Raw genomic sequence first — 15,679 nt, 5'->3', positions numbered from 1 at the left:
TCACGAGGAAACCCGCACTGCTTCATCAACTTCTTCTTGGACACCAGCTTCATGGCCTGAAAGCAAAAAGTGATTTAGCACGCAGTGTGATAACAAACACTGAAACAATGATGTTTGCAACAAGCAGAAAGGCAACGCATCAGAGAGGGAAGCTGTAGCTCAGGTGGCAGAGCGGATCAGCCACTAACCAGAAGGTCGGTGGTTCAATCCCAGGCTGCTCCTTGTCTGCATGCCAAATATCCTTGGGTAAGATACTAACCCCATGTTGCTCTCAGATGCATCAGAGTGTGAATGTGTATGAATTACTTAGAAAGTGCCTAGAAAAATGTGCTTGTGTGAATGCACAAGTTGTGTAACGCGCTTTGAGTGCTCAGATGAGTAGAAAAGCGCTTTATAAGAACCAGTCCATTAACCATTTACAAAGCCAAGAAAATTAACATGATGATTCAACGAATCATCATGTGGACGCCGCCTTCGCCCCAACGTGCACAAACATCCAAGCAGGAAATACGAACGCTGATCCGTCTTATTCTCCTTTGTACGAAGTGAAGGCGGCATTTTTCAAAACCGACTGGCTCCTGCAGCACAGCTGAGTGTGTGCACGTCGCAGTGATGCTGGCCTCTTGTAAGGAGCTGGTCATGCACAGGAAATAACATTCACTACATGTTTCTCTACCAGACACTCACGATATCAATGTGAATTCACTGACTCGTAATTTGTGGCAGGAGGAACATTTTCTGCTATTTCTACACAAACGGTGACACGGATGAACAGCCTGCTGCTTTCTTGTGTAACTCTGGTCGCCATGGCGCCATGGCTATGACTGTGAACAAACGAGGTTTGGCAAAAAGAAAACCCTGCGTTGTGCAGTTACATGGCGTGCTGCCTGTGCTTAAACACAATCAAAATGTAACGCGAGCCTGGCTGGAGATGGACTGTGTACCGAGGCGGCGACGTGACTCATGTGTGGCGCCGATCAAAGGAAAGTGCGTCAGCAGCAAATAGATGTAGTAGGAGGTGGATAAGAAGGTTCAAATGACTTAAGGCATCGCGTCGTTGCCATTACTGCAGCACTGAGCCTGCTGCGGAGCTGCAGCGCTCTGATCTGGAGGCTTTTCAGGAAACACGTTAACTTTGCTAACAGATGAAATAAGAACAGCAGAAAGGTTGGATCAGCTAATCGTTACTGACAGGCTGCATGAGCTGCAGGGCAAACTTCACTTCCTGTGCAACATGCTGGAATTTGATAAAACTGAATTAGCAGCATGCACCACGTAATATTCTCTGATACCACTGACAGCCTGGTTTTTGCACATTTCTGTAATACGGGCGTATCACGTATTTGGGTTCCTGCAGTTTTCCCTCTGTGCGCCACACCAATGGGTTTTATATCAAACTATACGTGACTGAAGTGAGACTTTCAGCTTTGTTTCACTTTAAGGGTTTAATAAAAGTGCTGCATGAACCCTTCAGCGATTATAAAGGCTTCAAGTTCACTGGACAACTAACAGAACGTTAAACATAGAGACTGCTGTGATCACCAAACGCTGCGTTTCACCCTGACGTGCTGCTGCAGACTCATCCTCAGTGAGGACGAGAACATCATCTATAACCTGTAGCTGATGTCACCGTGTTGGTCCTGAAACGCCAAACTTAATGTTGGACCAGGTTCAGTATCGACCAATCACATTGTTGTGATGTCATAGTTCTGTGACATGGAAAAAACAAAATACTAAAAAGTGAGGTGGGGGTCAGGGTGAGGTGTGGGGGTGGGAGTCAAGGTGAGGTGTGGGGGTCAGGGTGAGGGTGAGGTGTGGGGGTCAGGGTGACGTGTGGGGGTGGGGGTCAAGGTGAGGGTGAGGTGTGGGGGTCAGGGTGAGGGGTGGGAGTCAAGGTGAGGTGTGGGGGTCAGGGTGAGGGGTGGGAGTCAAGGTGAGGTGTGGGGGTCAGGGGTGGGGGTCAGGGTGAGGTGTGGGAGTCAAGGTGAGGTGTGGGGGTCAGGGTGAGGGTGAGGTGTGGGGGTCAGGGTGACGTGTGGGGGTGGGGGTCAAGGTGAGGTGTGGGGGTGGGGGTCAGGGGTGGGGGTCAAGGTGAGGTGTGGGGATCAGGGTGAGGTGTGGGGGGTGGGGGTCAAGGTGAGGTGTGGGGGTCAGGGTGAGGTGTGGGGGTCAGGGTGAGGTTGGGAGTCAGGGTGAGGTTGGGAGTCAGGGTGAGGTGTGGGGGTCAGGTGTGAGGGGTGGGAGTCAGGGTGGGGGGTGGGGGTCAGGGTGAGGTGTGGGGGTCAGGGTGAGGTTGGGAGTCGGGGTGAGGTGTGGGGGTCAAGATGAGGTGTGGGGGTCAGGGTGAGGGGTGGGAGTCAGGGTGAGGTTGGGAGTCGGGGTGAGGTGTGGGGGTCAAGATGAGGTGTGGGGGTCAGGGTGAGGGGTGGGAGTCAGGGTGAGGTGTGGGGGTGGGGGTCAAGGTGAGGTGTGGGGGTCAGGGTGAGGGGTGGGAGTCAAGGTGAGGTGTGGGGGTCAGGGTGACGTGTGGGGGTGGGGGTCAAGGTGAGGTGTGGGGGTGGGGGTCAGGGGTGGGGGTCAAGGTGAGGTGTGGGGATCAGGGTGAGGTGTGGGGGTGGGGGTCAAGGTGAGGTGTGGGGGTCAGGGTGAGGTGTGGGGGTCAGGGTGAGGTTGGGAGTCAGGGTGAGGTGTGGGGGTCAGGTGTGAGGGGTGGGAGTCAGGGTGAGGGGTGGGAGTCAGGGTGGGGGGTGGGGGTCAAGGTGAGGTGTGGGGGTCAGGGTGAGGTGTGGGGGTCAGGGTGAGGTTGGGAGTCGGGGTGAGGTGTGGGGGTGGGGGTGGGGGTCAAGATGAGGTGTGGGGGTCAGGGTGAGGGGTGGGAGTCAGGGTGAGGTGTGGGGGTGGGGGTCAAGGTGAGGTGTGGGGGTCAGGGTGAGGTGTGGGGGTCAGGTGTGAGGGGTGGGAGTCAAGGTGAGGTGTGGGGGTCAGGGTGACGTGTGGGGGTCAGGGCGACGTGTGGGGTCAGGGTGAGGTGTGGGGGTCGGGGTGAGGTTGGGAGTCGGGGTCAGTGTGGGGGTCAGGGCGACGTGTGGGGGTCAGGTGTGAGGTGTGGGGGTCAGGGTGAGGTGTGGGGGTCAGGTGTGAGGTGTGGGGGTCAGGGCGACGTGTGGGGGTCAGGTGTGAGGTGTGGGGGTCAGGGTGACGTGTGGGGGTCAGGGCGACGTGTGGGGGTCAGGGCGACGTGTGGGGGTCAGGTGTGAGGTGTGGGGGTCAGGGTGAGGTGTGGGGGTCAGGTGTGAGGTGTGGGGGTCAGGGCGACGTGTGGGGGTCAGGTGTGAGGTGTGGGGGTCAGGGTGACGTGTGGGGGTCAGGGCGACGTGTGGGGGTCAGGGTCAAGGTGAGGTGTGGGGGTCAGGGAACAACAATTACGTCATCGTTTGTGACTTGATGGACCCACAAACACTGATTGGTGTTCGACACAGTGACATCACATTAAGCAGCTCATAGTTGTTTCTGTGTCACACAAACAAACTGAGCTTCTTCTGCCTTTAGTCAAATATCTGTTAATAATTAAATCTTCAAGTTCACTGCTCCCAACTTCCTGGCAGGAAGTTGCTTCGCTTTGGCGCCCTGAGGCTGACAAATAGCATTGCCACATTCAGATTCCCGCCCATCAGGTGTGCAGCACAGTGATTATACAGAGGACAGGGTGCTGCAGAAACAAACAATTCAAACCCTATGATGCAGTTTGTTTTCTGCATCAATATACTGAAAATCAGGTACATGATGCCTTTACTTCCCTTTAAAGTGACCACGGCTGCTTCATCAGTGCAAACTGCTCGTTGTCCTCGACGACAGCGCGTCCTGATGAGATCTGTGAAGCGAGCGGCATGTGTGCAGCTGTACGTGGGCTCAGACAGTCTCCATGAAAAATCAGTTTAATGTTCTGCCGATTCAGACTGCCAGGAAATATAATCGCCCTTCATGTCACCATTACTCATCGCCTCCTCTTTTCATTCCCATCATTGTTATTTCCGACGCTCTCGTTTGAGCCGGTCTGCGTCGGCCCACAGCGTCCCCGCAGGAAGCGCTTCCATCAGCTTCAGCAATCAGAGTTAAACACGAGAACGCAGTGAATCGCAGACGTGTGCAACAAAAATGAGACTTTTCCCACACGTATGTAGAAATACACACGGGAAGCTTTTAATTCATTCATTTTTATTTACTTAGAAGAATCAGACGGCCGACGTGTGATAGTCAGTCAGTCGTGCTGGACCCTGAGTGTGAGGAGTTAACATGACTCTCAGTTACCAACAGCTCCAGTGTTATCACATTCAACTGCAGACGGCTCAAAGCACGCGCCTGTCAGACATCGAGTTCACAGGTTCACAGTCAGGGTCGTTTTCAGGAGGCTGGACAAACTGCAGCTCTGCACACTGGACATGGTTTAAAACTGCATTTCATTAACGTCTCAAGAGACACGTTTATTTGAGCACTGCCTTGTTTGAATATTTTCCTTGTTGTATCGAGCTCGCCTGTGTTCACGACCATTTAGCACCAGGACAAACTCAGTGAGCTGCTGCTGCCTCTGGTTCAAAAGTACATCTTAAAGCGTCTGCATTGTTCCTGCTGCACAGGCAGCTTGGTTCTGTTAAGGCAGTGGTTCTTAACCCTAGGGGTTCGGTGAGTCAGTCTCAGGGGTTCGGCAGAGCCTCCGCCGTGCATGTATGCACGCACGGCCCATTTTGTGCACCAGTAAAAAACATATGCATGTCTTGAATTTGAAAATAATCTTATTTTATTTTTCACTAAAGAGGGGTTCAGTGAATGCGCATATGAAACTGGTGGGGTTCGGTACCTCCAACAAGGTTAAGAACCACTGTGTTAAGGTAACAACAGCTTCACCTGCAGGAACGGTGCGCTGGCTCGATGCAGACTCTGCCCGGGGAACTGGCCGCAGAGCAGAGCTGCTTTGAAGGGAGATAAAAGGGCCTGAGATGCACTTTAAATGGCAGCAGACCCACTCTCACTCCCAAGTTTCTTCCACAGCAACTGATGCAATTTAAGGGATGAAATTCACAACAAGGAGAACAAAAATAAAAGAATCAATAGCACCGGTCCTCGGTGGAGGCAGCAGACTGAGAGAGGCTCGATGAAAGCTTAAAGGATGCTGACGGTAAAACAAGTTCCCACCAAATAACTTACATAATGTTTGTCATCATCTTCATTGTAGGCCAGTTTTACCACACCATAGGAGCCCTGCAACACAAAAACAGAACACATTGACAGGCAGAAGTCTATACTGTGAGTTTGTAGTTTCAGCTCTGAAACAGAAGCAGCTCGTGAGCAGGACGGCTCAGAGAGTCGATTCCTGAAGCATGGCTCGGAGCAGACGGCAGCGCCGCACTGACAGAATGTTTGAGGCAGCACCGTTTCCACTGAAACACAACATTTTTATTCTTTGGCAGCACAGAGTAGGTCCTCCCACACACATGCTTCCCTAGGATGTGTGTTTACTGCCAGCGCTCTGCATCGAGAAACGACCGAATGTTCAAAGAGGTTCAGTCATCATATATAGACTCCCGCACAGCTTAAAGGTGCCACTCACTCGCTTATTTGTTCTCAAAAGTTAACAGTCAGGACTTTGATGCAACCCACTGTAATCTGCACCGCTGCAGCTGCAACTGACATTTGTGTCATTTAATATGCATCCAAAGTGAATATACAACAAATATCAGTCTGACCGAGTTTGTTTTCCTCTCTAACATCTAACAGCCGCTTCGTTAGCCTCGCCGGCTAATGCGCACTTCACACAACTGGATTTGGTTTTTCAGTTGCACCTCTACTCTGTTCCCAACACGACACGTTTCTCCAAATCACAACAGTGTTTCTCTTTAATCGCGACTTTCTGTGCAACCTGGAAACATCGAAGCTTTTATGTTGCATTTACATGCATTTCTGCAAAGTCTGCTTCAAAACACAAACACCTGAAAACACTTTGATTTTTATTTTGTTGTGCTTTTGTCATATCAGGGTATCAATAAAGTCTGACATCACTTTAATCTGAGCTTAAATTCATTTTAGGGCTCATCATAGGTCCTTCTAGGCAGTCGCCTTAGCAACGTGTCTATAAAGCAGATGTCTGGTTTTAGGAATAACTGAATGAAATTCTGGGATGTGTTGTAATCAGGATACTTTAACCACCCTTCTCTCCTTTACAGCCTCTTTGTTTTTGCTTGTCCTGTTATGCTAACATGCTAAAGCCACTGTGGATCTGCTAGCAAGCCAATGTTAGCTGTTATGGACAAATACTGCAGCTTCAGTACAGCAGCGCTAGTCTGTGACGTCTCCATGAATCTATCAGAGCACTTCGCTCTCGCTCTGCAGGCCTACTTGTTGTTCCTAGAGTATTTAAAAGTAGAATGGGAGGCAGAGCCTTCAGTTTTCAGGCCCCTCTTCTGTGGAACCAGCTTCCAGTTTGGATTCGGGAGACAGACACTATCTCTACTTTCAAGATTAGGCTTAAAACTTTCCTTTTTGCTAAAGCATATAGTTAGGGCTGGACCAGGTGACCCTGAATCCTCCCTTAGTTATGCTGCAATAGACGTAGGCTGCCGGGGGATTCCCATGATGCATTGAGTTTTTCCTTTCCAGTCACCTTTCTCACTCACTATGTATTAACAGACCTCTCTGTATTGAATCGTATCTGTTATTAATCTCTGTCTCTCTTCCACAGCATGTCTTTATCCTGTCTTCCTTCTCTCACCCCAACCAATCACAGCAGATGGCCCCGCCCCTCCCTGAGCCTGGTTCTGCTGGAGGTTTCTTCCTGTTAAAAGGGAGTTTTTCCTTCCCACTGTCACCAAAGTGCTGCTCATAGGGGGTCATATGATTGTTGGGTTTTTCTCTGTATCTATGAAGCACTTTGAGGAGACTTTTGTTGTGATTTGGCGCTATATAAATAAAATTGAATTGAATTGAATCTGGGGTCCAGTGTTGGCTTCAGGCATTGGCTCACCCTAAAGCTCCATCCTCCTCCTGTAAAGGGTTTAATGACTGTATCCCATCAGCAGCTGGGTCATTTCTATACTCTGATTGAATGATTGTCTTTATGCAAACAGAGTCGTCCCTGTTGGCTGTTTGCAGCACTTTGGCTTCACAAATTTAAATGTTTGTCTTTATTTCTAAAAAGCTGTAAAAGGCGACATGTACAAATATGGAGGATAAAGAAATGTAAGGGTCCTACTGGGCTGTGATACACCAGCTGAAACTGGGTTGTGCAGGCCTTTGGTTGGTGATGCAACACCAACAACACCAACCACAAATAAACCCACACTCGGTACTTCGATGGGTCAAATTTAGGACAGAACAAAATGAAAATGCGCCCACGCTCTGCGCTGTCCACTTCCTCACACGCAGCCTGACCTCTCCTCAGGTCCTGCTGCTTTTGTAAACTGAACGGAGGCCGAGGGCACGGATGCTACTCACCTTTCCAATCTCACTCTTCAGCTTATACTGGTTCAACTGGATGCAGTCCTGAGGAGCAAGCAAAGCAGACAAACATGGAAATCAATACAGAATCATTTCAGCTAAAAGCAAAAGAAACAAAATGTTCTCCTGCTTGTGTGCTCACGTCTGCACTCAAAGTTATTCATTCCTGAGTCTAGTGTTTACCGTCTGCAGATCCATTAGTGCTCCTGCTTAAACGGCTGATTTGCAGCTCCATAGCAACCACTGCTACAGCACAGTTAGCCAGGGGCACGGCACAGGAGGGGGGGGGGGCAAGGTGAGGGTTGGGGGTGTGGGGACAAAGGCTGTCGAGTCAGTAATCAAAAGGTGATCACTGCTCTGTGTGCGCGCGAGAAAGCAGTCGTTTATTTCATTACAGCTGGGGGGCGGCGGCTTGTGAGCGAGCCCAGTCGCCCGAGGCGTGTTTACAGAATGAGAGGTGGTAACACGGATGTTAGTGTGCAGGACGAAAGCACATCATCAGCTCACGCTGCAGGACGGGACAGGCAGCGTATTTTAGAGAACGTTATATAGCAGGTTACACATCACTGCTGTGTGTTAGTGTGTTAGTGTCGGCACGGAGACGTGACGGTGTGACGGTGTGAAGCACTGTGGACAGAAGACTGAGGCTTGGGTACGACTCAGAAAAGGAGTGCTGTGATTGGCTGAAGAGAGATAAAAAGACAGAATGAAAATAGGGCAGTGAAGGATCAGAGGGAAAATGAGGAGATTCCAAAGAAAAGAGCAGCGGGAGGGATTGTTTTGGATTCCCGGCTTGCTGGCACATGCTCAGTGGATGCAGCGCTGCAGTTACTCTGTCAGGGCTGACGGATAAACAGGGTCACGCAGAAAGCCTTAAACACATCTGCCACACATGCACACATCAAGCTGAAATGCTCCACTGCCCCACACTAAACCTTTAGAGGGGGGCTGTCCATGCACTCACACGGCTGCCCAGCTGTCATCGGTTTCCCTTCAGACCTCAGCCCGGCCTTCCTCATCTGCACTCACTGCAACAGCTGATCAGTGCATAACAAATACATACTCGAACTCAATGAGCAGCCATTAAGAGTCAGCAGCCTGAGGACGTTTATTACAACCAAAAGGAGAATCTGTCAAACAGCATTTGAAACCTGAAGGTGCAAAAATCTATTTTACAATCTGTTTGGACAAAAGTGCACATGAGGTGAAGCTCCCCCCGCTGCTGCATTAACATCATTACCGTACATGTAGTCGTACAAGAAAGCAGTTTTTATGGTAATCTGGTGTAAAAGCCTGCAAACTGTATCACGCTGTGCAGACAAACACAAGCAGATAGAGGACTGCCAAACGCCACCCCGAGAGCCACATACAGTTTCCACTCACTGATCCAGCACGCAGTATTCCTGCTACAGCAGTTAGCTTGGAAACATTTACTGGGGGGCATTTAGGTTGGCATGCACTGTTGCCGGTCCATTCATCTCATTGCATCAACTCTTCCAGCAGACTGGCTCGGTGCATTAGTTTTTACTGCAGTCAGTGTGATTGCCCCTCTAGGCCCATATACACTCATGTCAAGTACAATTACACCGTCTCACAATAATGCCTGTTTCTGTCCTTACTGCTGATCTTCAGATCCTCCGAACTTTAAAACACAGAAATCATTCTCTTAAAAGTTCCCACGGTGCACGGGAAACACATTATGAACAGAGAGAAAAGACAGCAGGAGGACGGTGACACAACCTGGTGATAACGTTTCATCATCTGACTTAATGCAGGACTTCCTAATTTACCAACAGACGTCTGTTTTTGAAATGGAAATAACAGGATGTAGATGTTAGACAACCTCTTTCATTTGGCCCGTTCTGATCAGCCTACAAAGGTGTTTGCTGTATCTTCCTGTCTGATTTTACCAGTCGTAGCAAACCTCTCTCCCACCCTCGTTCTGTACATCCAGCGCGAACGCTGACATACGAGCAGCACGAGCCCTTTTCATGGTTCAGAGCTGCAGCTCCATTTGCAGATAGGAATGGACACAATCACAGGTCTGCGAGGCTGTGGCAGCAATGTGATGAATTCAGAGGGGTTTCCTGTGCTGGCAGCTGTCATAAATATTTGATGTTCAATCTGAACTGGAAAAAGCAGAGAGGAGACTCGAGAGTCACCCAGAGCCACACTGGCAGCGGGTTTAACAGACTGTAAAGGCCCCGATGAGAGTCAACACTGTGAGACAAAAGCATCACTGCTGTCAGAGACAGCACGCACACAGAGCTAGCTTGATTTTATGCAAAGCTAATTAGGGCTGCCACAAACGATTATTTTGATAGTCGACTAGTCACTGATTAATTTTGCGATTAGTCGACTAATCAGAGCATGCATCCATTGGACGTAAAACTACAGCTTCTTGCACCAGCAGCATCTGCTCTTATATAACTATCATTAGCTTACAGCTTTAAGTGTTTAAGGTGCCATTAAAAATAAAGACAAGATGATAGTTTATTAAATGTTAATGAAATTTGCAGATTGTTTCGGTGAAGTTTAATAAACTCCTTGCTATCTAAAATATAACAGGACACTCGAGCATCTCACACTTCTGATAATCAGCTGTCTGCTTGACATTTATTCAGCTGTGTAAAAACTATAACTTTAATCTCAGCCAAACCGATTTACTCAGGAACAAATAAAATACTAAAAAAGCCAAACAATAACATTTTAAGTTATCTAAGTGACTTATATATCATGTTTAACCTGAGTAGCTAAAGACAGCGGTGGGTTTGAAAACGATTTGCCGGGAGTCCGGTGTTCTCACGGCTCTAGCTATGAATTCTGGGACACAGCTTCTTCTTCTTCGGGGTTTAACGGCAGCTGGCATCCTTGTACATGCAGTGCTGCCATCTTCTGTTTCAGTCCGTTATTACACTCTTAAATCCTACTACTTATTCCTGCGTCTTTTGTGATCTTACAAAGCTTCAAACGACACGTCGACTATTAAATCAGTCGTCGACGATTTTGATAGTCGACGTAATCGTGACTAGTCGACTAATCGTGGCAGCCCTAAAGCTAACTAGTACAGGCAATTATGTGTGCAGCCATTTCCTCAGGATACGTGACTTTGTTAACTTCAACTAATGAAATACACCAAGCAGTGAAAGCTGTTGTGGCCCAGAGGCAGGAATGTCCTGACATGTGAGGCTCAGTTTATGCTTCAGCAGGAAATTTACATTCTAACCTTGTAACTGCAGATCCCTTTGAAACCGTACGACTAACCTTCAGCATTAGTTCAGACTCGCAGCAGAATTGCAGCCACACATTGCGCTGACCCAGCCTGCAGCTCTGTGATTGGCCAGCTCAGTACCTGTTCATAGTTCCTGTTTGTTTCCAGTTACAGAAGTGAAGCTGGCACCGCATATGATACACTGCTACACAATCACATGATCATTAACACACAGCACCAGCATCAGGGATAAATTCCACCAGCGAGTGGACGACTACTGGACCACAGACTGTAAATCAGCCGTTACACACTAGATGCAAAACTGTGTTTGATAGTAACAACATGCATTGTTTGTAACAGTTAACCTTTATGCTCCATTCACACTGAGTGTAGCAGACGTGAAGCAGCAGCCCCTGCGTGCATCACTGCAGGTTTGCTGCTCACTCGTGTGTCCCTGAAGCTCCGGGAAGAAGACAGCGAAGCAGGTCGTTTGCAACCTGAAGGTTTCTGTAAAACAGCACGACCAGCCTTTACCGTGCCTGCACAAATGTGAAACCACAGAGAGTAACAGTGGGGTGGATGAGGCTCGACATGCTGCTCCCAGGCTGACCTACGTCTCCTCTGCTGTTCAGCAACACAACGCAGGCCTGCAAGCACGTCGTGTCCACCTGATCTGATCAAACTGCTTCTTTTTCCTGCCCCGACACTCCAACATACAATCACAGCACACATGTGGACCAGTCCAGACTACATTTCAGGGACAAAGCTGTCGCACTGACACACAGCGCCTGTAATAACAGAGGCACCTACAGGATGTGCTGGTTGTGTCTACTTCTGACAGCTGCTGTCGTGAGCAGGACAGAGCTGCCGTCTGTCAGCGTGCACCTCACTTCCTGCTGTGATGCCACCTGTCACACCCAGCTTCAGAAACCCACCATGCTTCACGTCTTTAATGACCCTCACACTGGTGCTGCTGTCACATATTTACACAGAAGCTGAAATAACATATTAGGAAGATTCTCACCTGGGAGTCCGATATGGACACCCGTTTGCTCTCCACAGTGGGCCTGCGAGGGGAGATGTGCGTCCTCTCCTGCAAAGACAGCTTCCTCCCAGTCAGGTGAGGCCGCGATGGAAGAGGCCGCTTGGCCTGAGCCACATCCTGCTGGGACGCGCCGTTCTTCACGCCGCTGGCGGCTGAGCTGTCCGAGTCTTTTGTTGTCATGGCGGCCATGATGTCTGTGAGACCGCTGGTCGGCGTAGAAGAGTTCGGGTCCAGCCTCTCACAGCCAGCGTCACTGCTCATAGCCATGATGGCTCAGGAAGTGGGAGCTGTGGAGAAGCAGGTGGCAGGGAGAGGAACAGGCCCACCAGCATCAACGTGGCGTGGGCCAGCGTGCAACGTTCAGGGTCTCAGCGGAGCTGCAAAGACAGAGACGGGAAAAAGACCGAGCTCAATAAGAGGAGATGCACGTATGCATGCACCTGGTTTGCTTTAAGGATGATTCTCTCTAATTTATCTCTGCTAAATGAATCTGTTTATTTGCTAATATGCTGCAGAGAGGAGTTAATAAAAATGCATCTTCATAAGCTTTTGTCACATGTTCATATATTCACAACACGTTCTACCTTTGACTTCTACCTGCAGACTGTTGCCTAAACATTCAGATCTCCACGACAGGTCAACGCTAAACTGCTGCCCTTCACACCCACATTCACACGAGCACCTCCAAGTGCTTTCAGTCTAGCATTCACGCTGCGATGGACGCGTGCGTGAGCGTCTTGGGGGTCGGTGTGTTGCCACAGGGACACTCTGGCCTAGCAGAGGCCCTGCTCTACCTCCTGAGCTGCAGCCGGCCCCGTTTGGTTGGTTCAGCTCGTTGACCTTATCCACAAATTAAGAGCTACAATGAACTGATACCAAATGCAAATTCATTTATGAAACAATATGGAAACTGGCCATAAACTATCCAAAGGCTTTAATTCTAAATGGTAGGCATGCAACAATACCAATCTTTTCAAACCGATACGATACCGATACCGATACTGAGTACTTGCCGATACCGGCAAGTACTCAGTATCGGTATCGGGCCCGATACCGGTGCATCCCTACTAAATGGTTGATGAAGCATTGTTGTTGAGCTTCCTGAGTTAACGGTGAAAGTCTGCATGCTCGTCCCTGTTTGGCTGCTGCAAACTTTAGAAAAAAGCCTTCTCACAGTCTTAGTAAAGGGAGGATTGTTAAAGATTTCGGAGGCTGCTGAAGGTTTGCACGAAACACGGCTGCAAACCAAACGCTTACATGTAATCAGTCAGTTCAAAGAGGAAATGTCATCTCTGCGTGGGCGGGTGGTCTGGTGGTTCATGAGCCTACAAATTCAAATGAATGTCTTCATTAGAAAACCCAACCTTTCAGTGAAAAGCCTTATTATGCTTCATGCTTTCAGTCAGATGCATGTAGGCGGACCCGGGCGAAAAACGCAAACAAAGAGACAGACAAAAAAGGACTGAATGCTTTGTGTGCATAACCACACATTTTAGTGCAATTTGTTTACTTTGTGTTTCCTCTTTCATCTCTAATCAGAGTCTCACCATTAGCAGCAAACAGAAAAAAGCTCCCCAGTACGTCCGGCTCAGGTTTTGTTCTGCGCCTCGCCCGGCCATCGAAGCTAAAGGGCTCTTACTCCATAACCGTCAAACACCATCTATGAGCAGCAGGAATCAAGAGTGTTTTCACCTAAATGCCCCACCTGGGTCTGTGTATGTGCCGCAGTGTGAGGAAGTCACATCTGAGGTGTTGAGTAAATGGGCCGTGTAATGCTATTCCTGAAGTGTGTCAGGAAGGTAGAAGCTTCATAGTCAAAAATAACACCGTGTCCCAGTTTGTCCAGGTGTGTCTTACTGGTTCCTGTCACCCCACTGCCAGCTCTCAGTTTCAGCGGGATGGCAGCATCACTTTGTTGGTTCATCACTTCGGTTCAGACCTGCGGTCTTTTTTACCACAGGACTGATGCGGCGCTTTTGCATCAAATAGAAGCTGTTAGCTACCGAGCTCACAGTGCTAACGTCTGTTCAATGCAGCTTTATTTACACAGCGCCAGGTGCTTTATATTGTAAGGTAACCAACCATCATATGACCCCTATGAGCAGCTCTTTGGTGACAGTGGGAAGGAAAAACTCCCTTTTAACAGGAAGAAACCTCCAGCAGAACCAGGCTCAGGGAGGGGCGGGGCCATCTGCTGTGATTGGTTGGGGTGAGAGAAGGAAGACAGGATAAAGACATGCTGTGGAAGAGAGACAGAGATTGTATCCCAATTCAGAGTCTGTAGCCTTAAAGTCTGCAGCCTCAACGATCCTCAAGGGCCGCGTACTTAAAGACCGCTAAGGCCGGAAGTGCGAGGCTTGTGAAATGGGACGGTCTAGCCTCCGTTGCGCTGCCCAGGAGCTATTAAATTATTTTAATAAATAGCTATTAAGCTATTTATTATTTAAAGGCTGTAAAACCAAGTTAGTACAAACGTCACTAATGTCACATAACTTTGCCGACATGTGGCCAACAGTAATGTTTTAATGTTCTTCGTTATTAAACATTTGCACATAAATAAGGGACATAATATTCAGTACTTACTTAAAGTTTACTCTTCGGGCGCCCCTCATCCGCTGTTTTTTTTCAGCAAAATTATCCACACCCACCGCCGCGCTATGCATTCTGGGATATGTTGGGCCACGAAGTCTACACCGCCACGTCCTTAAAATTCAGGGAAATGAAGGACGCAGTTGAGGGCCACATTTCGAGCAGCCTTCGAATTGGGACAGCCTTCGTGGCGTCGCGGTGACATAATCGGCCTGAAAATGCGGCCTTTAAGGCTGCAGACCCTGAATTGGGATACAGCCAGAGATTGTGCACATACAAGACTAGTTTACATTTCAGAGATGTTACACTAGTTCATTTCCTGTTTGTCAGGGTTTGCGACACGCGTCCTAAAACAGTTTTAGCTACTGCAGCAACCTGATGACACGTCAGCACAGCGTGACCACACTAACATCATTCACAGGCAGTGTTGGGACTAACGCGTTATTAAGTAACGCGTTACAGTAACTACGTTATTATTGTGGTAACGCGCACGGTAACTAGTTATTATGCCAAAACCAGGAACGCGTTAGTCGTTACTGGGATTTAAATAGGCTCGTTATTCGTTACTTCGTGTGGTGGCTATCGCGGAGCTTCCACAGATTCAATAACATTAGCAAGTGGTGGAAGCAGCAGGTGGATGAAGGAAAAGGGAGGCAAGAGGAGAGACCCGAAGCGGCCGCTGGTCCGAGAGTGTCAGGTGAACTGAACTTCAGGTAAGAAGTTATAACCTGCAGTCCATCTGGGTCAGATATGAACCAGGTTTAGGTGGAGTTTATTTTCGTTATGCTGACTTTTTCGTACTGCGTGCTAGCTAGCATGACGGAGTTTCTATACAGCTGGGTGGGTGAGCTGAAAAGGAACACAGTTTGTCCCGGACTTCAGCTACAATGAAAAAGACACAAAGCTGGAGTTATTCTGTGTTTACGCTGCACAGCTGCCTCTTCTCTCATCCTCTCACCCTCCCTCTCCTGTTTCTACTTCAATCATGAAACTGATCAATGATCAGCTGATCGGCTTTTCTCTCTTGTTTATTTATCGCCCACTTTGCGCCAGAAAGAGGAAACCAGCGGATGTCACGGTAAACAACAGCAGCACTTTTAAGCTTGATCAGCTGTTGTTAGAATTTATTTAATATTAATTTCTAGTATCAGCTGATGTTTGCTGGAGCCACAGCTGCAAAGCTGCTGGTCATGATATCGGTTTGAATATGTGGTGAGAGGGAAACATGAAGATGAAACCAGGAGATGACAGCTGGTAACTGTGCAGGGGTGGGTCTAGCAAAGTGTTGCCAGGGTTCCATGTAGGGCATTAAAAGGGAAAGGGGGGCACAAGGAAATACTTTCTTA

The 15,679-nt window shown here is 48.7% G+C and overlaps 1 protein-coding gene across 6 annotated transcripts in view; it reads right to left on the bottom strand.

Moving 5' to 3' along the window:
- The window catches only part of camkk1a (calcium/calmodulin-dependent protein kinase kinase 1, alpha a), a 62,755-nt gene that overhangs the window by 28,380 nt on the left and 18,696 nt on the right, over positions 1 to 15,679 (bottom strand). For 4 of the 6 annotated variants that reach the window (XR_014876377.1, XM_085174056.1, XM_085174053.1 and 1 more), the window contains exons 2-5: positions 11,724 to 12,121; positions 7,486 to 7,533; positions 5,203 to 5,256; positions 5 to 56 (exon numbers count right to left, since the gene is read on the bottom strand). Coding sequence is in view for 5 of the 6 variants with exons in the window: in XM_085174056.1 (XP_085030182.1) it covers positions 5 to 56; positions 5,203 to 5,256; positions 7,486 to 7,533; positions 11,724 to 12,011 (442 nt within the window). In the remaining variant the exon portion in view is untranslated. The other 2 variants (XM_085174055.1, XM_085174058.1) reach the window with 2 other exon arrangements.

This window comes from Neolamprologus multifasciatus, chromosome 10, assembly GCF_963576455.1.
Source record: "Neolamprologus multifasciatus chromosome 10, fNeoMul1.2, whole genome shotgun sequence".
Lineage (NCBI taxonomy): Eukaryota > Metazoa > Chordata > Actinopteri > Cichliformes > Cichlidae > Neolamprologus > Neolamprologus multifasciatus.
Note: the sequence above shows the minus strand (reverse complement) of the source record. Positions and strands in the feature narration are given on the sequence as shown.